We start from the raw sequence: 27235 nt of genomic DNA, 5'->3' as shown, positions 1-27235 counted from the left end.
GCGCCAGCCCTCCCTCCCTCTCTCCCTGCATCCCTCCCTCCCTTCCCCTCCTCTCCTCTCTGGAACTGGTGTTGTGCGCGTTGGTCTGGCCTGGCGGGGGAAACCAAAGTCACCGCTGTCCTGTCGAGGGAAGAGGTGGCCGTCTAATTTTAGCTCAAAGCTTGCTAAACAAATGGAAAATATTAATCAAAATGTCTACCGTTTAACCAGTGGCACGAGCAATTCTTTACAGAAGAGCGATCGCTGTAGCACCGTGTGGTCACACGGGTTGAATGAAATGAAGAAGACTGTTGAAAAATCAAGGGAATAAGAAATAGAAGGTATGACACGCAGTCAAACAATGATTTCTTTTCCAAATGTAGCCATCACTCCTCCTCTGTCTTGTGTGTGTGTAATGGCATTAGGCATGAGTAAATGGCAGTGAACAATTGACTTGTCAGCTAGTCAAAGCACAAGGCTGGTTATCAGCATGTTCACTGTCTGAAAATATTCTGCACCGTTATTAAAATCCAATATGCATACAATTACAGAGACAGGGACGCTGTTAAAGCGGGATGTCAGGCTGTAATCACAGAAAGAAGAGCCCGATTATAAGACATGCCACACTTTAAGGAATTGATTCGTATATTTTACTACAGCAGTAAACAGGTTAGGGCGATAAAACTAAACAATGTTTCAAGTACAAACCAGAGGGTATGTGGGCAGATACCGACTGCTCCATTTCTTATTTTTCTTTGTCTTATTATTATCTTCTCGATCTTTGCCATTTCTCGAGTTATTCCTGCACGTCGGTATATGTGCGTGTGCTGCTCTCTGGGATCTTTGCTTCTGCCGTGTTTCTCCGTCAGCGCGTCTGCTCCTATCCTAATTGGCCGGTTATTTACCACAAGTGCTGATCATGAGTGACTGTTCGCCTTGAAGAGTAAGAGCACTGGTCAAGACAAGACCAACGTGTCTTTTATTCTTACAGCACTTTATTTTCTGCCTCCAAATTAAGTGGTGGAGTGAGGGGATAAGGTCACTTCTTTTCTTCTGCCAGTTTATGAGCTATAGATGAAAATAAAAAAAACCCATTGAGCTGTGAAGGTTATAATATTCCTGACTATGTGTTGATTTGAGCTTATTATTTGTGGGGCTATATCTCTGTTATGTCATGTCTATACATGATGAAAGCCTAAAACTAGGGGTGGAGTGCAATCTACGCACTCCGATAACAACAATATCAAAAATACAGTGATTCTGTGATGATTGATATCATATAATGAGTTGCAGTATCCATGTAAACTGAAGGAAAACATCTGCCCCTGTAAAGGTCATGTGCAGAAACTGGAAGAGTTATCTTCTTTCCACTGCCGTTTGCCGTTATTCCACTATAAACGTCTACTTCTGCCAGTTAACCGCACTGTTTTCATGACCCTCAGTCTGTGCTGAGTGCCAGCACGGGGGAGTCATTAAGCAGTCAATAATCGTCATTAATCTCCTATCACACTTAGTCAGGATTACGGTATATTGACGTAAATAAAATAGCAAAGCACACACATATTAAAGTTGTGACTAATCCATTGATGAGACTGCAGATTGTAACAAACACAGGACTCCATGGCTCACTCCAGCCTGTCAGGGAACTACAGTGGCCTTCACTGACAGAGAGTAAGAGCCCGTCTCACAATGCCAAATGTAGAATTGGCTTGTTTTTCCATTCAGGCTGCTGTAGAAAACAAGGAATTAAATACATTTAAAGGCTTATTCTAAGACTACAAAAACCTTTTTTTTTAATTTAATGTGATTATACCTATGACTAATATCATACAGCTTACAACTATTCCATTTACGTAATAGTAACAGTAAATGAAAGAGAATAGCATGGTGGCATAGTGGTTAGCAGTGGTTAGCACTGTTGCCTCACAGTAAGAAGGTGCTGGGTTTGATTCCCAGGTCTGGGACCTTTCGAAGTTTAAAGTGTCAGTTTTAAGTTTCAGTTCAAATCACAGCATACATTATCCCAAGGCAGTGTACATAGTAAGGCAAAAACCTTTACAACACACAATGAGCAAGCACAAGGCATTAGTGGAGAGAAAATAAACTCTGACAGAACCAGACTCAAAGATGTGCGGCCATCTGCCACGACAGGTTGTGGTGAAAGGAAGGGTGTAGAGGAGAGGTGGGGGATGTTCCTTCCATGTCTGTATGGGTTTTCTCCAGGCTCTCGAGTTTCCTCCCAGCATCAAACCATGCATGAATGTTAAAATGTTAGACACATTTGGTCAGGTTGTCCCTTAGTCATCTGACCTCGCAGTTTTGGTTGTGAATTGACAATAAAGATCCTTTGCTTCCTTCCTTCCTTCCTTCCTACTGGTTGAAGTGCGCACATGAAGCAAAAGGATCTAAAATATTACTCTTCCAGGTGACTCTCATACAGAACCGCAGTCTTGTTTCTGGCTGGAACCATTAATGAGTCTGGTGACCGGGGGGACAGTGCGACAGACCAGGAGACCTGCTGCACCGGTACATCTAAAGGTTACTCAGGCCAACACTCCATTGCAGTTGGTCCCTGTTTGGCTCTGTCACAAGCATTATGACTTCATCGCCCCTGAGAGGAGAGGAAGAAAGAGAAAGAAAAACAGTTTCCACTCATCAGTCAATGTCCATCTCAAATTACAGCTCAACCAATCACCAGCAAGGATCAATAGGGAGCGGCTGGGCAGGTGGGGGGGAGGCAGAGAGAGGAAGGGAGTGTCTGAAGATGCCCACTGAAAGACAGAAGAATAACTGATCAATACGGAAGGATGGATTTTGTCATTTTGAAAAGGGCTGTCAGTGGGTCGTTGACTCCCACCTGCTCAGAGCTACATCCTCCAACTCAGGCCGTGGATGACACATCAGTCCATCATGTCGCTGCGGCCCAATCCTTCTTCCTCTCCGCTCCGTTCACTACCGACACACAGTTCGTATATAAATCCTAACTTTACAGAAAATGACACTCGCGATGAGCAAAGTGATTTCATTATAGCATCCTACGCCTCCGCATTCCAAGTCACAACCCGTATTAAGTTTGACCCGTGCACTCCCCCCACACATGAGGAGAGGAATATACACTGCCAGTTCCAGTCTGATGAGCGCTCAGTGTGAGTGTGCGCCGGGTGATTAACTCAATAACAAACAAAGATCTCCTTTATTGGGATGCTCTCAGCTGTAATGGTTGTTTGATTGGAAGCCAGTGGCTGTATTGACAGGTGAAGTGGACTGATTAATGGGGGCTTAATCCAGTAAGGATAACGGTCCTTCACATGGCTTATTTAACTCTAAAAGAGTGACTGATGGTCCACCGCACGTGTGTCGTCTAAATCACTCGCCACTGAAGCCTCTCTAAGCACAGTCTTCTTTGCTTTCTTTTTTTGCACATCCCTGCAAGAAACATTGATTTTGTGGATTTTACCATAACCTCATGCTCTCTTTGCTTCTCCATGTGTGAATGTTACTTATCACACTTGAAGCTAATTATAGCCGGATAATGAGAACCATGAAAATGTTCGCTATTAAATCTTAAGGTCAGAACAGTTTTTAACTCCAATAGCTTACATAAGAGGGTATGCATTTTCCCAAAGGCTCTGAGAAACTCAATACCAAACAAAATATGCTTTCAACACGAGGTAATTACTTTCTGGGTGGTAATTAATAACCTTAATGGCAAACCTGGGTCACGAGTGTATGGATACTTTTAATTTACAAGTTGAAAGTTATTTAAAGTGCTACAAAGTAGTGCAAATATAGACGACAATGGAAATCTAGACAGGCTTGCGTTTGCAAAATGATCGCCAATTGTGAAGACTTGAGATTTGCGATGGGACCACTGTCATGACAGTTTCGCAACCGGAAATTCACAGACGTTACCGGCTGCAACCAGGCACCTATAGATCGATACGAGCTGTCAGTCACACTAGCGTCCACTCATATGTGCTGTGTTTTATCATCTGGTTTCCTCTAAATGGGAGCATCCATCCATCTTCTAGTGCTTTACTCTTCCACATGGGGGGCGCTGGTGCCAATCCCAGCTGACATAGGGCGAAAGGCGAGGTACCCGGTCCATCACAGGGACACGTAGAAACAAACAACCATACACACTAGGACTGAATGATTTTGAAGAAATATCAATTGCGATATTAAAGGGAATGGTCATTTTTATATCATCATTCTCATTTTCATTCCAAAAAATACATTTACTGTGTGATATTTGTGCAGATCTGATTAATTGTTCAGCCCTAAGCCACAATTAAGAGTGTCCAATTTGCCTAATCTAAATGGGAACAAAAGTTATTTACCGTATTATAAATGGTATAGGTACCAGAGATGTCGCCCCCTGGTGGCTAACTGCAACTTCCCTCCTACGTCTTGGACTCTCACTTTTCAAACTAGAACATTTCATCCATTTTTTATATGGAGTCTAAAACATTGTTAGTTCACCACCAAATGTAGCTTAAACCTAACATTGGACAAGCTGTCCGTTACAGTGCATCGTGCGCTGCCTTATGCTAATGACTTGACCAAAGGTGCAGAGTCTCAAAGTATGAGGCCAGAGCAGTAAAAGGAAAAGTGGTTTTAGTCCAAACAAAACATGCAGAGGAACTCAATGAATATAGAGTATCGCTATTATGTCTGTCATGAAGGTCAAAGGTGATGTGTTTGGGGCTTGGTTGAAGCTCCGGTTTCAATTCAGTGGATCAGAATAGCTCAAATTGACACCAAGACCCATCTGCCCACTGAATTAATCCTCCACTCTCTTCCATTTGGCCATTTTTTTGTTTTCTTTATCAGCTCTCTCCATTTCTTTATTCATTCGGTTGACTTTTGAAAGGCGAGAGGTGACATGTCCTGGGGCATCTGTGAATTCTTCTTTTTTTAATTCAGCGATTTCAAGTGCAGCATTTGCAGACTGCAGGGTCACCGGCAGTTATACTTTCCCTCTCCCTCTCCCTCTCCCTCCCTCTCTCTCTCTCTCTCTCTCTCTCTCTCACTCTTTCTCTCTCCTTGTGAAATCGATCGTTTGTTTGTACAGAGCTCAAACGGAGCGGGAGAAGGATTCAGGGCTCTGCTGGCAACGCAAATAAAAACAGAAATGCTGCTGGGGAAGGTAGGCAAAGAAAAAGGCAGCAAACCTCCCCTCTCTCGCTCTTGTCACTGCACATGACCTTGGGGCCAGAACAAGCTGGTGAGCGGGCGAGCAGGGGAACCGCCCCAGCAGACACTGATGCACGCACAGAGGAATTTGGAAGGCAGAGTGGAGCTTGGCTCGGTGAACCCTAGTCCTCTGCTTAAGTGAGTGCAAATTAACCGGAATAAAACTTTTCAATATGTCAATATAAATTTGGTTTGTTGTCCACACACTCAAGAACCGCAATCACATTAGAACAAAGTTCCCGTGGTGTTTGGAAAAGGGCTTCTCTGTTATGCTAATCCGCTTGGCTGTTAAACATGAAGGGCGAGCAACAGGTGAGCAGCCGTCATGCGTCTGTGGCCCCCGCTAATAGAGAGAGACTGTGGTGAAACACAGACAGTAGTCGACAGTAGCTGACACCGACTATCAAACAAACGGCACAGAGAAGATGTCTGCCAAGGAAGCAGCCTCTGGTGTGAGACGGAGAATGAAGGGAAGACGGGGGGAAGAAGAGAGCGATAGCGGGGAGAGGATGACAGAATGACACACGGGGGACAGAGATGTTTGTTTTTGTGTGAGCCTGTCTGCCTCTGTCTCTGTCTCTGTCTGTGTGTGTGTGTGTGTTAAAAAGTGTCTGCATACGCTTTTCCTCTTGCTCTGTCACAGTCGTCTCAGTGGTGACTGAGGTGGTGGAGCCCCACGGGGGTCAGCCATGTAAGGAACATAAAAGGCCAATTTAATTTAGCGCGTCCACGGCTACAAAGTATTTTAATTCCGACAGCTGTGACTGAGGAGTTAATATTTGACTTGTCAGAAGTGGAGCCGGGGCCAGTGAATCATTGTAATTCTCATTAAGAGGCTCTCCCCCAGCAGCACCCTAATGCAGAATAATGAAAGTCAAGACGGAGTGAGCTTCTAATGCCAGTTGAGGCCTATCTTTTAATATTTCCCTCTTGATGGATTAGAGAAGCGGGAAATTCATCTTGGATCATAGGGCCTAATTTAATAAGGGATCATTCCAGGAGTATTGCATTTTATAATAATGTCATTTAAAGTGTCGTCTTCCATTTTTACTGTCCCATATGTATGCTTATATAATGGTGCCGGAGGGATGTGTTTTTACAGTGCTGGGATTCTCTTCAGCGTCCACACACACCCCCTCCAGACCATACTACACTTTCTCTCTGTGGTCTGCAGGCTCTCGGCTCAGGTTTTCATTTCACATTTTGGTCATTGAGCCAATTGAGTGAGCAGTTATGAGAAGTTCACTTACTCCAGTATGTTGCTGTTTCCCCAAATTATTTCTAATAGTATTTAAAATCACTGTGATATGAGTGTTGGGATTGCAAATATCACCCAGAGGAAATATGATAAACGTCCATTACATTTGCTCCATCACAAGCCTGTAAAACCACTCTCGGAGAGGCAGCGCTATATTTATCCAGCCCACTCACAAAAAGAAAAATGGCTTTTAGGGAATAAATTACACAAATGTAACTAATATGAAGAAGTGTTGACGTTAGCAGCGGCACAAAGCTCACAAATATACCTCGTAAAGGCTTATATGAGAGAAAAGAAATGCTGCATGTTACTGGGAAAAGCCTCTGAGTGCATTTGTTTCTTGTGTACATATCAGGCTCCAAAGAAAAACAATCACACTATATAATCTTTGTCGTTTAGAATTTTCAATTTTGCACAAAGAACATGTTAAACCGGGTCTTAAACCAAGTTACTACAACAAAGATTATAGTGATGCTTTTATTAGAAGTGGTGCAGCTCTCTTCACACATATATATATATATATGTATATATATATATATATATATATATATATACATACATATATATATATACATACATATATATATATATATATATATATATATATATATATGTGTGTGTGTATGTATGTATATACATGGTTGTTTTTTCATGCAACTTACCACCATTTTTTAGTACTTCAAGAGTGAGGAGTCAGTTGCGCTTCTGTCCATGGTCACCGCCAGTTTCAACCAATGTAGACAACGAACGAAATCTTCATGCTTTCATAAAAAATATAATTGGCTTAATTGCATTGTACCAAACAATGGCCCCTTATTCTGTGACAATAGCCTCATATGTAACCCTTTAACACTTAAGCCCAAAATGTCCGCCTGGACTTTTTTTTTCTAATTTTACCATAAAAGGGCCAGAAAATGATCCTGTGCTTTAAGTGCTTTAGCCCATTTTTCCAGAATAACTTTCTGGCTTTACTGCATGTTAAAATAGTGTATTAAAATCAAAAATGTTTATCAAAAAAAAATATATACACTGTAGTTATACATGAACACCAGATTTTGTATGTTAAATTTGAAATTTGAACAGTAAGTTAAAATAACGTTTGTTTGAGTTTTTGACTCTTTCTTCTCTGGTGACAAAGACACTGATTCTCCGGCTTCCTGCAACAGCGTGGGTGAAATTACCGTAATCATAATGTTGGCTTTGACGTGCAACTTTGCAGCTTTCAGAAACCGTTGGAATTTTTCCGTCGCGTAATTATAGTAATGCAAAGTGCACTTGCGATATGCTTGGTGTTAAAGGGTTAATTCACAGACATTGCTATATTCATTTTTCTCATCTATCTCTTCATTAGAGAGGGAAAACAAAGGGATTACTTTTCAAATTTTCAAATCTATCATTTCCATCAAGCACTTCCATCTGCCATTTTGTTTATGGGAAACAAACAAATCACAACAAATAAATCAATGAAATCATATTTAAGTGAATGTTTCAAGCTGATAAAGAAAACTTAGTGAGTACACTTCTGTCCCCAGTATGACAAAGGTGATCTTTTACAGGAGAGCGTTTACATGTGACCCCTTAAAAGGGTCCCTGTCATCATTAAGATAAGAGGCAGTCTCTCAAGCGCGCTTTAGTTCAACAAAGTGCTTCCTCTTTGGCGCACTCATGTCTTTGGCACCTCCGTCAAGCTTCTGCTACAGTACATGCTCCTCTCTGTCTCTATCTGCTCTGCTCATATCACTGCCCATGTCCTCCTGGCTCTGCTTTCTCTAGGACTTTGTCTCTGTTCCTCCCCCTCCACATTCCACACTCTTAAGTTCACTGAAGTCCAAAATCAATGTCAGTCAGTTATTCAGTCAGTCAGTCAGTCAGTCAGCTGAGAGAGCAGGGATTTTCAAAATGGATTCAGGTCACAGTGTAAAATCTCACTTTTGAATGTTGCTGCCAGTTGAGAGACATGGTGGTTTTAAATCACTTTGCTTCTTTTCTCTCCATCACACAAACAATTAGTTGTCTGCTATTTCAGGAATGGGTGTGGTTTTCCTTCTCAATACACACTTAATAAGTCACTTCTTTGACTTTATGTCCACTGTAAAATTAAAAGTCTTAAATTTGAGGAGTTTGTTTTTGAAATATGGAAAACTTTGGGTCATTTCACTGCCTTGTGTACAAACCTGATTCTATTTGTCACTTCAAATCCCACAAAGGAAAGTAAGACAGGAAGTCAGGTGGTTGCAATGTGCGCATGAATGTGCTGGGTTTTTTTAAGCCAAATATTTGAAACCATGCATGTAAACATGGTTTACTGTAGGCCCAATTTCAGTGTTCTTTACATTTTAAGCTCTGTAATTTTATTTATTTTATTTAATTACCTATATTTTTTTTATATAAACAATGCACTTGTATGGCACCATGAAGCAGTCCTTACATTGTACGAGCAACACAGTGTTTCTGTTACAGATAAAACTCTGAGACGTTCAAAATGTTTCTTTTTTTTTTTTACATATTTAAATGTGCAATATCTGGGAAATCTATTTCATCTTCTATATTCATAAGACTTGACTTGATTCTTACAAGAATGACTTGCTTGAGACTTGAAGGTTGAGGCTTGTGTGTGACTAACGCCCATCTCTGCAAAAAAGGGAGGGAGGGAAATGTCTGCACACACACACACACACACACACACACACACAGACACGGTGCTGTCCAGTGTTTCAACGAGTAAAACCTCTAAAGAGGAAACCACTAAATACACCGGCTTTAAACAACAGTGACAAACTCAAACCGTCAGCTCTTTTGCTCAGGTCCTATCAGGGAGAATGATATTTCCAAGTCTGAAAAACAAGTGTGACAAATTTGGAGAGACATAAAGGGACGGTCACACACTGAGAAGTAGTGATATCACAGGAGAGGGGGGGGGTGGAGCGTAAGTGAGGGCTAACTTGCGAGATCTATTTTTACATCCCATTTCAGAATGAGATAGTGTCCGTCTCTCACACTCCCCCGCTGTGCAGGAAGCTAATGCAGGCCTATTTAATTAGACGTTGGCAGATTGTTGAGCCAACACGGTAATCCAATAGAACGTCGCACCACTGCGGGGTCCTGCCTCCTCCGACGCCTCCTTGGCCTCCGTAATGCAGCGCAGTCAGCTCTTCGCATTTTCCCTGCCCTTCCCTCAGCTTGTGACATCAATTTACATTAGCCTGCATTAAAACAAGATGCATTCATTCCACCAGTGACTCACACGGCCCACTCAACCCACTGCTCCCAGTTGAACCTGACATGGGCCTGCAACATTATACATCACCATTCATACTCATCCTATTAGCCCATAATAGGACACGTGAACATGTTTGTGTGTGCTTCTCGTGTGTCTTTATCTCGCAGCCCGGGGACAGTGGCTTACACGCACTCGCCTGAGGAGTAAATTACCATAGCTATACAGCTGTCAATACTGCTGTATCAATGAGGGGATACAAGTGGCAGGATCAATGAAAGCACCTGAGTAAGACGTCCTGGATGACAGACACTGTCCTGGTTTGAAATTCTATTACGTCCAAAGCACTTGACCTCTTGATCCCATATTCTGCTGCCCCCAAACTCTTATTAATATGCACAAGGCATAAAAACAAGCCTGAAGCATGTGAGAATGTGAGTGAGAAGAAGAACCCTATGTAGCGCCCCCTAGCCTCAATATGGGAGGAATAGAGAGGCTAACATCAAGCGAGGTTCGGGGAATGGTTTGCTTTGATATAGAGGAGTCGCAGTCGATGGTTTTATTGCCTCACATCAATAACTGAACATGCAGAGTACTGTCTTTAGCCCTAGTCAGATGGGATTATGTGGAGTAAAGTAGTTATTACCAGAGCTTCTCAGTCATTTTAGTCCCGTCCAAATGTGCCATGTTAGTAAACATTACTGGACAGTGTCAATAAATATTACAGTGACTTTTATCACAGAGTTCCAGGGTCTGGGATTTACTTGCCGCGGGATTTACCATGCGTAGTTTTACTGAGATTTCTTATCCTGTGTGAATTGGCCATTAATATTACAAATGCCCTGTGGTGACTATTTTAATTGTTTATATATTGTTTACCTTTTATGTTGCTGTGCCTTTAAATCTGTAAAGTCTTGTTTTTAAATGTGCCATAGAAATAAAGTTGACTTGACTTGACTTGACTACACCTGCTCCCCATGTAGAACTAATCTCAGGGAATAGGGCTTTTGATAATCACACAATCCTATATAATAATAATAATAATAATGAGAAAAATTAAAGTTGAAACAGTTTTCTACATGAAAGATACAGCATTTGTTTGTAGACTGTTTGTCTCTGATTCTCTACATTTGCCAGCAAAGGTGGACTCAAACTTGTGCTGCTGATGTTAATGTTGTGCTCGTCCCTGTGACAACCCGATATTATATATTATATATTAACATTCAAAGTATCCGTTCCAATTCACTCGTGGAATAAAAGTACATTGACCCAAAGTAGTGGTTAATGTACGAATTACACGATGAGTTAAATAAATTGTGACGGGCACTTTCATAGATGAGACTACAATCTGACTTAGCCTCAACTGACACTGAGACCAACTACGTTATTAAAATACTTACAAGTGCACCAGTCAAAAAGAATCCAAGAGAATAATGGCAACATTTAATGTTTTCTCCATGTTTATCTGAATATTTCCTCTTCATCTGATAGAATTATATTTATTGTATTTTATACTTTATTAATCCCTTTGGGGGATTTCCTTCTCCGCATTTATCCCGTCCTATACTAGAAACCTTACTAGAATTAGGAGCAGTGGGCAGCCACTGAGCAATGGGGGTTGGGTACCTTGCTCAGGGGTATCCCAGCCCTTTGACCTGGTGGGGACTCAAACCGGCAACCCTCTGGTTAGGAGCCAAGTTCCCTTTCCACTTGGCCATGGGCTGCCTTCTGTGTTTGTATCATCATTTGTGACGAAACACAGTAACGTTTATATAATATATTGTCTAAAGATCACAGTGGTTCAGTGGTAGAGTCGGTCGTCTTTCAACGCGAGGGGTTTGATTCCCAGCTTAGCTAACGTACATGCTGATGTGTCCCTGGGCACATAGCTCCGGACAGCTGTGAGTGAAATATGTATGAAAGAACCAGGATGTGCTGAGTGTGAATGTGTGAGTGAATGGGTGAATGGCAAGCACCATTTACATGCAACACTGAGTGAATACATGCTCATGCAATAAGCATTTCTGCTTTTACTTTATGTTTTGAACAATATAACAATAGGATTTCAATGCCTTTATATCTTAAGTTAAATAGATGCAGAGAACAAAGCACCTCCCTATCCTTTTGTTTCAAATGAAAACATGTGAAATTGCATCATCATCTCCATAATAAACATTTGCCATGTAAACAAAATAACGTATTTTTAATGTTCCCAGGTTTGAGTTGTATGTGTTCTAACATCCGTGTGCCGCACTGATCACCGTCACGCACGTACATGGATTTATGGCGATGTGAAATCAGCGAGCAGCTTCATGAGTATAACATTTACACTACACAGGTGATTGATGCTCACTGAGAACCAGGCTCTTATTTTCCATCACATCCAAACTCTGCCTTCACCCACATGTCTGTCATGAGTTCAGAGAGCATTTGAATGCGGTCAACAGATAAATAAATGGTTATAAATGGTTCCTTAGACGGGATGTTTGAAAAGCGCTTTGACCCCAGAATGAATGATCCCGGACCTCCCTGGATTTACCCACAATAAAAAGACACTTGAGCATCCTGATACAAATATTGGGCGATTTGTCGGCCTCTTTTGTCATTTCATGACATTTTTAAAATGACATTCTGTAAACTCCAGACAGCGTGAATACAATCAATATGAGATGAGTTAAGCCTGTGTTTCCAAGAGGCTTTTTGTAATTTAAGAGTCTGTGTACAAACATCTGATGATTGAAAAGCAAGTACTCGATTATACTCGCACACAGATGATTGGATCTCAGCAGCTTGTAAATACAGAGCAGTGTACAGTATTTACCGAGCGTCTCTCTCTGTCTTAGCGTTCATTTTGTTCTCACACTCTATCAGTGCTCACATAAACCCAGTCCTCGGTGCCTCCACACTGCACCGAATATCACCTTCTTTTTTTCTCTCTTTTTTTTTTTTCAATGGAAACAATAAAATCCCCTGTTAGCTGCTAATGCCCACAGGTTTCAGCACAAACAGCCTTGTTATGTCTTCTTCCCAGGGCAGCGAGTTATACATTATGTTATCTCCCTAATCTGCAAACCAGCTGCAACTGGAAACAAATTAATAACAAATAAAATGCAGCCAGTGCATAAAAATGTGTAGATTGCCCTGGGGCAGCCAAACAGGAAACAGTGAAACAATTAGACTTCTTGTTTTGTTCTGACCTCTCTTTTGTTTTGTTCTACTTAGCGGCTGAATAGAAGGAGCGGGAGATCTGGAGTCTTTTGTTTTCTCTGCGTCTGTGATCACCATGGTTAAACCTCCCTGGTCATAGCAGGGGTCAGAATCTGCGTGAACACCCACTTTTCATCCTACAGTGAAATTAAATACAGCGTTACAGCCGGAGCTCCGTGAACGCTGTAATCCTCTGCTGACTGCAGCCCACACTGAGTGCTGCAGTCAGCCACCCAGGCCTGTACGGCACACGCATATGATAAGAGGCAGCGATACAGTGTCCTAATTGCTGGCCTGAGTGCTATATTTGAGGGAGTTTTCAGCAGGTTTCTTTTTCACTTTCGCTCCGTTTGATGCCTTTGAAGTTGCTCTTTTATCTGCCGCTGCTCCTGATGGCTGTTGTCTTTGGTGCAGTGCCTTGTGCGTCCTGCTCTTTGAGCACGATATACTCATACATGTAACAAAATGTGAGCCCTCGAGAAGAGAAGAGCAGATTTTTTTGTCTCACGTATAATGTACTCGTATAAATGCATATACATAAACCAAGCGTGGTAGACGCGCTGGATATTATCACGCTTATCCACAGCCGGTTGCTCTTCACTGTCACTGAAAACTGCTCCGTGCGATTGTTTAAACTTGCCCTAATTTGATAAAGGGCCAAGTGTGGGAAATGAGAGAGTAGTGTATTTGTCTCCGGGGTTGTAGTGGGGTAAATATAGCAACAAGACAGCACCAGTTGATATGAAGGATGGTGTGGAGTGGTGTTCTGACTCACCACTAAGCTTTGGTGTGTGTGTGTGTGTGAGTGTGAGAGAGAGAGAGAGAGAGGAAGAGAAGCCATGATAGGAATGTGTGGTCGTAAAATCATATTTTTACAAAACTTAAAATTCCTTTCTATACTTTCTTTACTCTTCATCACACCCATTCACATTTTGCATTCTCAATGAATTCATCAAAAATCGAGGCTTTCGTAGTGTTGAGCTTTTAAAAGGGTGTGTGTGCGTGTGCGTGCCTGGTATATGTAGTGGGGTCCTAAATGCTGTTTATACAGTCAATAAATGACTATTAAGGTACATTTTAAAGTGAAGACGTGTTTTAAAGTTGAAAAAAAAGGCTGGAGTTAGGTTATGGTTAGGGGTCAGCATTAAGCCAGTAATAGTTATGGTTAAGATTAGAGTAAGTCTTCAGGATGCAATGTCCTCTGAAGTCGTGGAAACCTCCATGGCAGGAATGTTTGGAAGTAAAATCTTATTGTTCAAATCTTTATATTTTTCTGTATGTCTCTCTATCTATCTGTGTGTGTGTGTGTGTGCGTGCCCACTCCTCAATCTGACTCACTCTATGATCAACCACTGCAAGAGAGACAGAGAGAGAGAAAGTGAGTGTACATGAGTTAGTGAAGATAGGGGGGAAAGTCCAGCAGGGAGCGAGTGAGAGGGAGAGACAGTGAGGTGAAGCCAGAGAGAGAGAGAGAGAGAGAGAGAGAGAGCCTGTGTGGCTGGCTCCCGGCTGGCTGTGTGTGTGTGTGTGTGTCTTAAAAGAGTGTGTTGAGAGCAGAGTGAGAGCGCTGGTCGTCTCCATGTCTAATCAGGAGAACACTTGTGTGTCCCCGTCTCATTGTCTCCTGGGCCCCTCTGAGAAGAGACCCCCCCCCCCCTCTACAGCTACACCTCAGGACATGCTGATACAGCTGCTGGACCACTAACCACAGACATGCAAGACTGTGGACTGTCAGTAGTGGAGAGGTATGTGGGGATGAATGCATGGGCAGCTGATAAGTCCTTCAGGCTGATGCTGGAAATTAATTATCCCCTTCACAAATGCACTGTGTAGTTTTCATTACACAGCACAGAACACGTCCTTGTGGTGCACTGAATAATGAGTGTTAAAGTAGTGACACTTTTTTAATGACATATCACACTAATATGTTTTTCCTTAATAACCGTTACAAAAAAATAATATAATAATAATAAATGTGACTGGTCACACACACACTTAAGGTTTAAGATTTGTTTTAACATGTAAGGGGACCGTCGCAGGGCATGCGCGCCTCCGAGGTCGGGCAGCAGTGCGCGCCCCCGACTCAGCAGTTTCCCAGTTCCGTCTCCTCCATTACTGGCGAGGCTCGCAATCAATAATTCAATAGTTTTGGCGTCGAGCTCCTGCCCCAAACGTCGACATACACAAACAGTGCAGACTCCATCGGCGCAGAGTCTGTGAGATCAGTATTAATTAATAGCTAAAGACATTCTGTTTTGTGGGGAAAATATCGGAAGGATAATGCGATCTGGATTCCTATAATTACAGGCTCCAGTGTCAGGTGTTTATTAAATGTTCAATAAGAGGCGGTTAAGATGTCAGGAAATGAATCAGGCAAATTTGTAAGTCAAGTGAGGCAGGCGATAAGGAACCCTTTTTTCCCCCTTTTTGTTACACACACACACTCAAACCATGGCTTTATTTTACACTGTGAAGCTGCCTATATATATATTTATATATATATAAATTATATAAATTCAGGCCATGTATTTTGGAGATGGGCAGAAGTGAATCACACTGAATTTCCCTATATTGCTTTACATAAAAAATGATATATAGAATAATATATATATATATGTGTGTATATATATATATACATATATACACATATATATGTATATGTATATATGCATATAAAAACACTAACAATATTATTACATATTACATAAAATGATGAAATTACATAAAAATAATTTTACATACAGGCTTGTATCCTAAAAAATATCAAGTCAATCATCAAATCCTATTTTAGAAGATTTTTTTTTCTTTTATCTCTACTTTTTTATCTTGTTTTTTTTTCTCGCTTGTACTGGAAATTACCAGTCCTCTTCTCCAACTGCTCCATAACCAAACTATGAATAATGCATCGCTTTGGCAGCAACAGACACCATGTTCCTGACTAAACGGGCCTGTCACAACTGTGACGTTATCAAAAGACCTACAGCTACTGGCATGAATTATTAAAACAAATCTGCTGCCCTCAAAGCTTTACCAGCAACAACAACAACAATAATAATAATAATGATAATAATAATAATGATAAGTTAAAATAATGTCAAGTCATTAAAGAAACTTTAATTTATTGAACGAAAAAAAAAGATTTCTTTCGGTGGATTCACGTTTCACATGTGTGATGGAGAAAAAATAAAACATTTTCATGAATATTCTTCTTTTTTTTCTCTCTTACAAACCCGTGCCTCGGGTTAAGCTCACTCACGTCCACTGTTATAAAAACATCAAAATTACATACAGAAAAAGCACGTGAGTGTGTGGTTTTTTTATACACTAATAAAGTAAAATACAAAAACTGAACAAGTTTCCCCCACAAGGCATTCTAGAAGCCACGAAATCATAAAAAATAATGCATGTTCTCTTGTGTTATAAACATATTTTACACGTGTCTGTACCGGTTCACATACAGGGTGTGTGTGTGTGTGTGTGTCACTGTCATTCTCATTTGTTGGTGTTATTGTTGGGATGGCGTTTATGACATAACACTCTCCTTCAAAACGGGGCAAAAGTCACCACATTTTTAAAATATGGACACTGACAAAAATAAAAATGTTCAGCAGAGCCTCTCTCTCTCTCTCTCTCACACACACACACACACGCGCGCACGCACCCCCACCCACACACATAAATATTATAATCTCACATTTCTGGTGTGTTTCACCTTCTCACCACAGGAGGTCCACTCAAGGTCAAACAAAGGCCAAACATTCAAGTGAGAGGAAAGAGGGAGAGAGACAATCTCACATCATCTCACTTCACCCGTGAAGACAAACTCATGCAAACACTGCTGAGGCATTTTCAATTTGGAATAAACAAAAAACAAAAAAAAATGTCCTTTTCTGTTGTTGTTGTGTCTCTATTTTGTCAAAGAATTCCCGCTCTGCCCTTTCACAGAGAACGTGTTGGTGAAATATAACGAGGCCAGCCTCTATAGTATAGGTTCAAAAACAGAAGCAGAACAATAATAATAATAATATAATATTAAAACAGAACAAAAAACATGGTTTGGCAAAGTATATCGACCGTCCCAGCTTAGCTGCTGCCTGCTCCTCCTCCTCCTCCTCCTTCCTCAGCCATGTGGCTGCACAGGAAGACTCGTTGTCCATTCCGGCAGATTTTATTATTATTGTTATTTTTTGATGTCCAAAAATCATCATGTCTGTGTAGGCTATTTCACGTCACAGTCTGTCTTTTTTGTCTTCATTACATAAATAGCCTATATTTTTATACGTATACTCGTTGTCCTTCATTTTTTAAAAAAAAAAAACAAAAACGAAAACATAAATATGGTCCATGGATAATTTTTTTTTCTCTCTCTCTCTCCCACTTTGTAAGCGTTCGTGATATCAGTGTCTCTTTCCGTGTCGCGAGCACGTGCCAAAGAGCGCGTGCACGCCTCGCGCCCACGCGTCGTCCTGGCGTCACAGTCCCAGCGCGGCCGTGTGCTTCTTGGCCTTCAGTCTCAGGTCCGCGATGCTCGAGTTCTTGCTGGTGTTCTTGGCGGCGGCGGCGGCGGCCACCACCGACGCGGCGGACGCGGACTCGGCCGCGAGCGTCGCCAGCGGCAGCCCGAACGGCGGCGCGGGGAACATCATGTAGGGCGCGTGCGCCGCCAGGTGAGAGTGCAGGTGGTGCTGCGCGTGGGCCACGGCGCTGTCCAGCTGCAGCTGCGCCTGCACCTGAAAGGAGAAGGGCGGCACGTTGCAATGACTATCCTACGGGACAGGACGCACGGATGGATGAGGGGGGGAGAGAAGGGGGGGAAAACATGCGTTAACTTTGCAGAGTGGGTTTTCTGAAGGGTCATTTCACTGTAGTGTGGCTCATACAACACCCCACCTCCCATTTAAACACATTTAATCTATTTAGTGTTCTAATTTAATACGTATTTTAATAGCATCAGCTGTATAAGATTTCCATTTGGCTGAAATGGCACATAAACATTTGTATTCCCAGAATGAATTTGGCAGGAGCAGCAGGTCGGACCACCATGTTTTTAAAGGGCAAAACTAAAACACCCTTTGACTTTTTAATAATCACTGAAGGCTGCCATATGTTCCCCTACAAACTTAGAAGGGAAGGGTGACATGAGACTGCAACCTGCACAAAGGCCTCAATAAATAAACAAAGAAATAAATATCTCAGTTAGTAATTAATACCCCATGATGTGTGTGGTGCCCTTTTTTGGCACTTGAGCCCCTGGGCCCCCTGAAATGTCTGAGCATGCCCCTGCTGCTGCTGCTGATGCTGCTGCTGCAGCTGCAGGTGTGACTCAGCTGTGTGTGAACTGGCGTGAGCCGCTTTGATGAGAGAGGCCATCCCTCAGTGAGTGATCACTTCGTGGGACTGCATTGTTGACTACACTAACTCTTGAGAATCAAAGGTCAATTTTTTTTTGAACATCAAAAGCCGTGAAATCTTATCTGAGTTCCAATTGTCATTGCTTTTCAGTTTCCTGGGCCTTTGCCATGTGAGGACTGAACTAAACCTAGACTTAACATAAACAATTATTATTATTGTTTACTTGATTTGACTAAAGCCACTATACACACTTTATTCCACACTGGCTTGTTTTATACTGATCTTATCTAGCTTTACTTGAGTTTACACCAGGTGGGCCAAACCTACAGCCCGTGGACCAGAACCGGCCCACCAGAGGGTCAAATCGGGCCTGTGGGAGGATTTTGTGAAAACTGATTAGAAATAATGATATATACTATATTTTTTTGTGACTACATGTTTTGTGCCTCTGTTGATCCACTTTGATCTGCAGATTGTAATGCAACAGTAAATACAGTAAAAACTGAGGCATAATATTGTTGAAATTGCACTTATTTTTCTCAAGAACTTTCCAGTTGTTCATAATATGTTACTTGATTAAACAAAAGTAAACATTTGGAGTTCTTGTTGTATATAGGTTAATATGCTATTATTTTACTGTTCCAGCCCACTTGAGATAAATTGCACTCTAAAATTAAAATGAGTTTGACACCCCTGGTTTACTATCTATGCTATGCTGCTTTTCCTGATTCTGATTCTCGCACATCATATTTGGCCCATACAGGTGCTGCAGTGTAATATAACAAAAACAGGATGTACCTGAACAAAAGCCTCATTTAAAATATTCAGAATTGGCCTCTGCTATTTTATTATTGAGCTACAAATCATATCTTTGTCTGTATAATAATGTCTGCTGTGCACCAAAACACCAAAGCAAATTTCTTTAAAAAAGAAAAAAAGAAAAAACTACTTGGCAATAAAAGTGATTATGATTTTGATTTATGACTGTCCTCGTAGAGGGACCTGGCACGTGAGACACAAGAGTCCACTGCTCTTCACTGGGACTGGACTCGCTACATAGCACATGGGGCAGAGCCTGTGCCAGGACAGCAGTCCGGAGATGGTTCTGGTTTTAAGACTCCATGCTTCAGAGTAACTTGCCTGTTGGAATGGCATCCGTAAAGCTCCCACGTTGACATATGGCGCTACACGACAGGCTTCAAACTGATTCGCTGCTCCAATCAGGACTCCTGCGACAAAAAATAAAACAAAAACAAAAATTCTCAAGTTTAATAAACCTCCAAGATAAACAAGTGAAGTGAAGACATCACTGTAACTAACTGGAAATGGAAGCGCGGCACTATTTAGTGGCGCTGCGTAAAGATGAAGGATGCCTTGTCATGGAATCAAATAAAAGCCAGTCTTATATATTTGGAGCATGCGGGATTAAAGCGTTTACCTTTATGTAGCTGGTTCTCCTGTTTTCTGCATTTGGCTCTTCTGTTCTGGAACCAAACCTGCGGGGACAGGAATTAATTAGAGACCTGCTGATTGGCAGCTGCTTGTAAGGCCACGTGTAATTCCTCTGAAAGTGACAACAACCGCAGAAAAACAATATCCCCGAGGAGGAGCGCTGAAATATTAATGACACTGCTTAACCCTGGATTTTAATTATTACATTATAGCCTACAAGGATGTGAGTGTGGAGCAGAGAGAGAGGGGCAAACAGAAACACTGGAAGAGTGTGTATTTTTTTTTCTTTTTTTGCCAAAATGGGGATATTAAAAATGATATGAACAGAGGAGCACTCTTGTTGAGGACGTGCAGCCGCTGCTGGGTTGTAATAAATAACCTTGTCGGCGTTGGTTTCGTCTTCCTGTATGGATCAGTGTCCCCGAAGAGATGAGCGGACCCTCAGATATCGAATAGCAGAAAATGCTGTTACGGTTTTGGACATCAGAGCAAAGCGATCTGAGAGCATCTCCCTCTTCTCCTCCTCTCCTTCTCCCTCATCTCCCTCTTATTAAATGACCGCTGAAATTAATTACCCTTATCTGCAGAAAATCCATGTCAGAGGAGCCGTTTAACGTGCCTCTAATCCACGCCACAATAACAATAAATTCCTGATAAAAAAAAAAACGCTTCAAAGACTCCTGATTTCAGCAGCACGAACAGCCTTTAATCTAAGGGAAACGCAGATTAAACACACACGCACACACACGCACACACACACTGAACTGGGAGTAAATTAGCCCACATTACAACGTGTCACTGTGTAATCTCTCTCACATTAAACCCACGCGCGCACACACACACACACCGTGGAAGCATGATTCTATTGATTGTGCTGTCAGCTGGCTTCATTTATTGACCACAGAGTGAGTGTCAATCGGAAGTCATTTTGTGCAGCCTTCAGGTCATTTATTGCGATGATAAAAGCAAATGCTCTACTATTATTGATTTGGGGGGGGATTTAAAATAAACATGTGGGTCCCACATGTGGCTGCAACTGGTAAATAATAATAACAACAATAATAATAATAATAATAATAATAATAATAATAATAATGATAGGTTTAATATACTGTGGCAGAAGAGGGAGAAAGAGGTTCTTGAAAATAATACATAATGTATGCAAATCCCTGAGCTGTGCTCCTTGTTTGGGGCACAATACGTCGTATTGGTGGGATTCCAGTTCAGGTCGGGGGGAGGAGGGGGGGGGGGTTAACGGTGCAAAAAAAAGAAAAAAAAGAAAGCTGCTTTAACTTTTGTCTGGAGGAGTGAGTGGAGGGTTAGTTTTTGGATAGTCCTCCTCTCAGTACGAGATGAAAGGAGTATATTATATGGTTTGGATAAATCAGATAAGGAGTTGACCACATGTCCACGGTCTCTGTCTCTGTCCCGTTACACGACACATACATGTCTCTCTCTCTGTGTGTGTGTGTGTGTGTGTGTCCCAAATCATCCCTCCCTTCCCCTCCCCTCCCCTCCCCTCCTCTCCTCTCTTCTTTCTCTGCCTGTGCAGATGGTTCTGTTCCAGCAGCAGCTCTGACAAACAAGGCCCTGATGGTAACATATACAGCCACAAACTGCACAGACAAATAAATATTTGCAGGATAATTTGTGTCCGCGTGTTACGACTCTCGTGACAAAGCAGGGACTATTTGAGAGGATTAACGCATATTATAGCAGGGGGGGAAACAACTGACTTCATCAAGGAGGTGGAAAAAACTGGGAATATACCATTTTACCAAAAAAAAACCATAAACATGCAAATTACAAATTGTGTTCATCTGAATTCAGGCCTTATTTTTGAAGCAACATAAAACAAAAACAAAAAAATCATTAAACAGAATTAATCCCAGACAGTGTTTATATAGAAGATTAAATACATATGATTGAGAATAATAACAACAATGATAATAAGAATAAGAGCAATAACACCACCAACAACTAATTTTGCTTAAAAATAATTATATTAATTTTTGATAATATATATATGTGTGTGTGTGAGTATATACAAATGAAAGGACAGTCCCTTGAGATGAACATCTCATTTTCGAGGGGGTCCAACAAAAAACATTCAATACAAGTGACACAATCTCATCATATATTTACATTATTTCCCCAGCGACCCATTATTATTAATATTATTATATTATTGTTGTTATTATGAGTAGTATTAGTATTTCCAGTTGACTGCCTCTACCTGCACTCGGGCCTCCGACAGTCCCAGTCGCTGACTCAGCTCCTCCCGCATGAAGGCGTCCGGGTAGTGGGTCTCGTCGAAGAGTCGCTCCAGCTCGTTGAGCTGCTCCAACGTGAAGTTAGTCCGACTTCTCCTCTGTTTGATTTTAGTCTGTGCCTCGTCCTCCATGGGCTTCGAGTCCTCTTTCCTCTCCTTCACATCCGTGATGCCTGCATGATGATGATGAGGAGGAGGAGATGGACACATGAGCATCAGATGGACTCTGACCTCCAACCTGTGGTGTGGTGGTCACCTCTGGCCTCCAAATATCATCACATTTATTTATGTTCATGTTCATGTTCACGCGTGTGCTCTTCAACATAACAGAAAGTCTACAGCAAATAAGTGAATGAAATCTTATGGAATCAAGAAAAGAAAAGAAGAGAGGAGAAAAGAAGACATGCCCTCCCAGCCCTCAGATATCACAGAGCCATCAGACCTCGGATGTTTTGTAGAGCTACATAAAGCTCTTTAATTATTAACTGCTTATAAATATGCATCGCTGTGCCCACTGTTGATGTCTGATTCACGCGTATCGCAGTTCCGCTTTTAACCACGCTGCCCGTGACGAACACATGTCTTCTTTTCTTTTCTTTTTTTCCCCAAGTTATTAAAATAATGATAATAATGATAATAATAATAATAATAATGACGTCCTAAGTGTTGTCACATTTTGTTCTTGGCTTTAAAATCCACACAGCGACCATTCATCCATTCATTCTTTCATTCACATCTAAATCACTTTTCTTAAAAGGCACACACACAGATAAATAAGTGGGAATTGGTTTGTTAGAAATTATCACTATCATCATTATTATTGTTATTTAAATATTCTCTATATGCCATATAATTTATAAATTAGTTTTTTTCTAATGACGAATTATTGAGCACAGCCGCGAGAATCACGTTTTCACCCACTGTTATGATTTAATATTTCACACAATTTCATATTTCTTCTCATGCCTTAAAACAGATGTGTGTGTGTGAGTCTGTGAGTGGGTGTGTGAGTCTGTGAGTGTGTGTGTGTGCAGCCAGTTTTATGATACACACTTCATATATATTTAAAATATGTGTACATAAACCCAATTAATATCTCTGATAATAAGAGCTGTAAATATAGTTTGGTGGTTTAATAAATATAAAATAAAATAAGAAAAGGTTTCTAATCAGTCTGAAGGATTATTTGTGACAAAAAAAATCCACTGGACATCAAGATATTTGCTTTAATATCTGTCATATTACAGTTTTAAATATATTTGACAGATATATTCATATAAAGGCCTATTTTTTTTGTTTTGGTGCGTTTATTTTGTGGCTTGAACGTTTTTAAACTCCAGTACTTATCTTAGTTATGAGCGCTAATAAAAAGCCTTTAATGCTTATCACTGATCGGTGCAACATCAACCTCAACATCATGTGAACAAAAATGTCTGTTTGGAAAAAAAAAAAAGCAACAGTTATTGATTGAGTGTATGTGAGCGTCTTTATTATCCTGTAACTTCAAGTCTGGTTGGATCAGATGTTAAACATAAACTGTGTTTTTCTTATAATATATTTTCATTATTATTAAATGAATAAAAGCATGTGTGTGTGTGTGATGACTGTGTCAGGTGATTGTGGTAAAATACTTCCACAGGAGAACATGCGGTCGTTCCTACCGTCTATGAGTTTGGGGCTCCCGGCGTCTCGTATCCTCTCCGGGCCGAGCATGTCCGTGTCCCTGCCCGGCGAGAGCGCAGCGCTCCGGGTGATGGCGGCCGCCTCTTCTCGGCTCCCCGGCTCCGAGGATAAAGACTCCCTGCTCAGTGCTCGCGTCGAACCGGTCTCCAGCACCTCCCTGTAGGTGATCACCTCCTTCTTCTCCTTCACTTTCTGGTCGAAAGACTTAGACACGAAAGCGGTGAGCTCTTCCATCACTGCTTCCTCTCCTTTAAAAAAGAATCTCTCTCTCACACACACTCTCTCGCGCTCTCTCTCTCTCCTTCCCTTAATTCGCTCCACGACAGCTTAAGACATCAATGGTGTGAAGCTCGGTTTAAAGTCGAACCCATTGAAAATGATACGAGGAGATGCTGCTGCTGCTGCTGCTGCTGCTGCTGCTGCCAACAACTCTGGAGAGAGGTTAGAAAATAAACATGCATGAGCTTTAACAATAAATCTTCTCAGCCAATTCCTCCTGCTTTTGGTGGCGGAGCTGTGAACCTGCTGCTGATCCTCGATTGAAGTCACACTATTTATACTTTGCGGCGCCTTGCCCCCTTGATCCGTGCAAATTACCTCCCCTCAGGAAACCGGGATGAGCCCCCCCTCCACCCCCCATCCTCCTCCTCCTCCTCCTCCTCCTCTTCTTCTTCTTTCCCTTCACTGATAGAGAGAGCGAGAGAGAGAGAAATCATTAAGCAGCACAGTCGCTATTGGTCATTAATCCGAGATTGACAAGAAGGACTAATTAATTTAATTAAGCGCTCATTCGCTGCTATTGTCCTGAGTTAGTTTTTTAAACACTCGGGGGATGAGTATGTCTCTCTCTCTCTCTCTCGCTCTCTCTCTCTCTCTCTCACTCTGCAGGGGTGTGGCTTAAAAGAATCTGAAAATGACAAGAGAGAGAGAGAGGGAAGCACATGGTTGAGGAGTTCTTCCTCACTCTATCTCTGTGATCTGTGGACGCAGGGAGGGAAGGATGGAATGAAGGGGGCATTAGACAGCGATGACATGGGAGAGGAAAGGGGTAAAAGAGCGGAGCAGCTGGGAGAGAGAGAAGGAGAAGAAGGAGGAGAAGCTCCAGTGAACATATTTGGCTTCAGCCCCAGTTGCATATACAGTTGGCTTTAGGCCCAGTCAAAATGATCCACAACTTTTCGGCCTGTTTCTGTAGGCTACGTTGTCACGTTTGATTAAGTTTTGAAACGAAAATGTATTTTAATGAAAAAATATATTGTACTGTTATTATTATCATTATCATTATCATTATTATTATTATTATTATTATTATTATTATTATTGTAGTAGTAGTAGAAGTATTGGGCAGATGTGACATAAATAACATGCATACAATAATATAATTCCTGGACTGAAAGTTTGGGACAAGTGTTTCTCCTCTAACCATGTGTTGGTTTATGTTTCTAATCAGCCATTATGTATTTTAAATTATCATCATTAGTGCGGCTATACCGCTTAATATTAATTCTCAGAGGACTTTTTTTCTTTCTTTTTTTTTTTTTTTTAAACCATTAGGATGTTAAACAGCAGCTAAACGTTTAATTATGGCGCCTCTCGCGCTGCGTTATTGCCATTGGGCTCACTAATTAACGGCTTTCTACACTCGCCCGTCCCCCCCCTCACACCTCCACCTCCACCTCCACTGAAATGACTGCCTATATTTGCCAAAATAAATAAACAGCGATTCAAATGCGGTGAAAGTATAAGTGGAAGAGAGCAATTAAGAGAGGACAGGAGGGGAGGCGCAGGCATGTAACAGGATACAGTGGGATTTAGTGGAAAAAACGTAGGGATGAATTTGATACAAAATTAAGTGTGTTTATTGATAATCTATGTAAAGCCCTAATTCCACGCTCTAACAATTCCCCTAATTAAATATTAACGATGTTTCAACTTGAACCTGAGGCATTAATTACTGTTATTTCTGCTGCACCTTACTGATCGAGCTCTCCTGCACATTTAAAGTATAAAAACAACAACAACAAACAATTAAATACATGTAAATTCTGTTTCATGTGAGCCGTCCTGTATATTGATTCACTGTGATAGTGTTCGTTTCACCTTGGGCCACCTTTGTGCGTTATCTTTATTATATTCAGCCTTCATATGAGACGATAACGTCATGCAAATGACAAGTTACCAGCTCATACATGCTGCTGTTGTCAAGTGATCTGTGGTTTATCCATATATCCGAAAATATGTGAATAATAAACTCAACTTGTGATGTAAAGTATGTATGTATTTTTAGTCGTTGTAGACTACAGTCTAACTGCAATACCAATAATAATGATTATTATAATTATTATTATAATAATGTCGGCGATAATATATATAAAAAAACACTGCGAAAACCTTCACCTTCTCCATCAAACATCTCAAGGAAATTCAAGTCTTTAGCTGCAAATTCATTGAAAATAAACTTGGAGCCATTTTGTTAATGTTGGCTCTTATTATATGTCCAAAGTTGTCACACTGAATATAATAAAATGTTTTTAAAATGTTGTTTTAAATTTTCACTCATTCGTGATAAAATCCAAATCAAACCAAACGCACGAGAACATCGATTGCTCTGTGTTTGATTTTGCTAGTCTGCTCTCAATCGACGTTCTCCGGTTTGACGCGCCTGGTCTTGTGCTCAGTGCACGGTGTAGTTGGAAGCTCCGGGACGATTTTAAAGGTGAGGAGCGGGATTATCTTTGTCTCTTTTCCGTTTATAACCTCGTTTCCCTTTTCTGACACACACTGTTGTCTCCTGCGTCGTTTGCTAGACACATACATGAGTCGACAGAAAGCTTCAGTCACAACGACGACTGCAGCTAAAGTGATGTTTAGCTGGCACTGCTAGCCCGTTAGCTAGTCAACATAAAACACGTTATTTTAAAAATATCCTCCTTTCTATCTGTCCTGGCGGGGTGTTATGACGCATACGGTGTATTAAATGACAACTGTCGCTTCCTATAGTGTTGTTGATAAGCTTAAATACACGTGTTCGTTCTATATACTAAGTCTCCCCTCACATTTCTACGGCTAACGTGGCTACACTATTTCAATATACCATTTAAATGTGAGATAGACTTATAAATATACCTATTGCTGCCTTAATGGAATCGTTTGACTTGGCTACGTCGATGCTTCTTCATTTGTTTATGCTGAGAGAGATATTTGCAAAAGTCCAGAGCCGGAGTAGAAGCAGAACTATTAGTTTTTTTAGAAAATGCTTGAAAATACTATATTTTCAAGATATAGAGAAGATGAAGGGGTGTTTGAATGACCAGTAGTAGATAACAGTACAGTATGGTCTAGTAAGAAAATCCTTGAGACCTGATTCAAGTTGAATTTATTTTGGAAAAGAAGAGATGTGCTTTATCCTTCTCCCTTTTGAACAATACTTTGTGTTTGTTGCACTGTTATTTTATTTCTTGTTTTTTGTTTTGTTCTTATGATGCTCAAACATTCACTCCTTCAAAATTCAAATTTGCAGTTCGACACATAAGTTAACCAACTAATGCATGGCTGTAAAACTGATATATTGCTAATATATAGTTGACACTGCTCCCTATATGACACTCATCTGCACCTG

At 41.1% G+C, this 27235-nt stretch overlaps 2 protein-coding genes across 3 annotated transcripts in view; one reads left to right on the top strand and one right to left on the bottom strand.

Annotated features, from left to right (window-relative positions):
- Positions 1-15951: 15951 nt before the first annotated feature.
- Positions 15952-23978, bottom strand: shox2 (shox homeobox 2). 2 transcript variants are annotated; one of them, XM_058633176.1, is made up of 5 exons: positions 23595-23978; positions 21898-22106; positions 19648-19705; positions 19350-19438; positions 15952-17623 (listed from the first exon to the last, which is right to left on the bottom strand). In XM_058633176.1, the coding sequence occupies exons 1-5, from the start codon at positions 23848-23850 to the stop codon at positions 17330-17332; spliced, it is 906 nt and encodes a 301-aa protein (XP_058489159.1). In that variant the 5' UTR covers positions 23851-23978; the 3' UTR covers positions 15952-17329. The 2 variants fall into 2 exon arrangements, with proteins under 2 accessions (XP_058489159.1, XP_058489160.1); XM_058633177.1 differs by having other exon boundaries at positions 15952-17587.
- A 2259-nt stretch (positions 23979-26237) lies between these two features.
- rsrc1 (arginine/serine-rich coiled-coil 1) overlaps positions 26238-27235 on the top strand; it is a 111604-nt gene continuing 110606 nt past the window's right edge. Inside the window, exon 1 of the mRNA XM_058634030.1 lies at positions 26238-26332. The gene's annotated coding sequence lies outside the window, so the exon portion shown is untranslated. The remainder of the gene's footprint in view (positions 26333-27235) is intronic.

This window comes from Solea solea, chromosome 7, assembly GCF_958295425.1.
Source record: "Solea solea chromosome 7, fSolSol10.1, whole genome shotgun sequence".
In the NCBI taxonomy this organism is placed as follows: domain Eukaryota; kingdom Metazoa; phylum Chordata; class Actinopteri; order Pleuronectiformes; family Soleidae; genus Solea; species Solea solea.
Note: the sequence above shows the minus strand (reverse complement) of the source record. Positions and strands in the feature narration are given on the sequence as shown.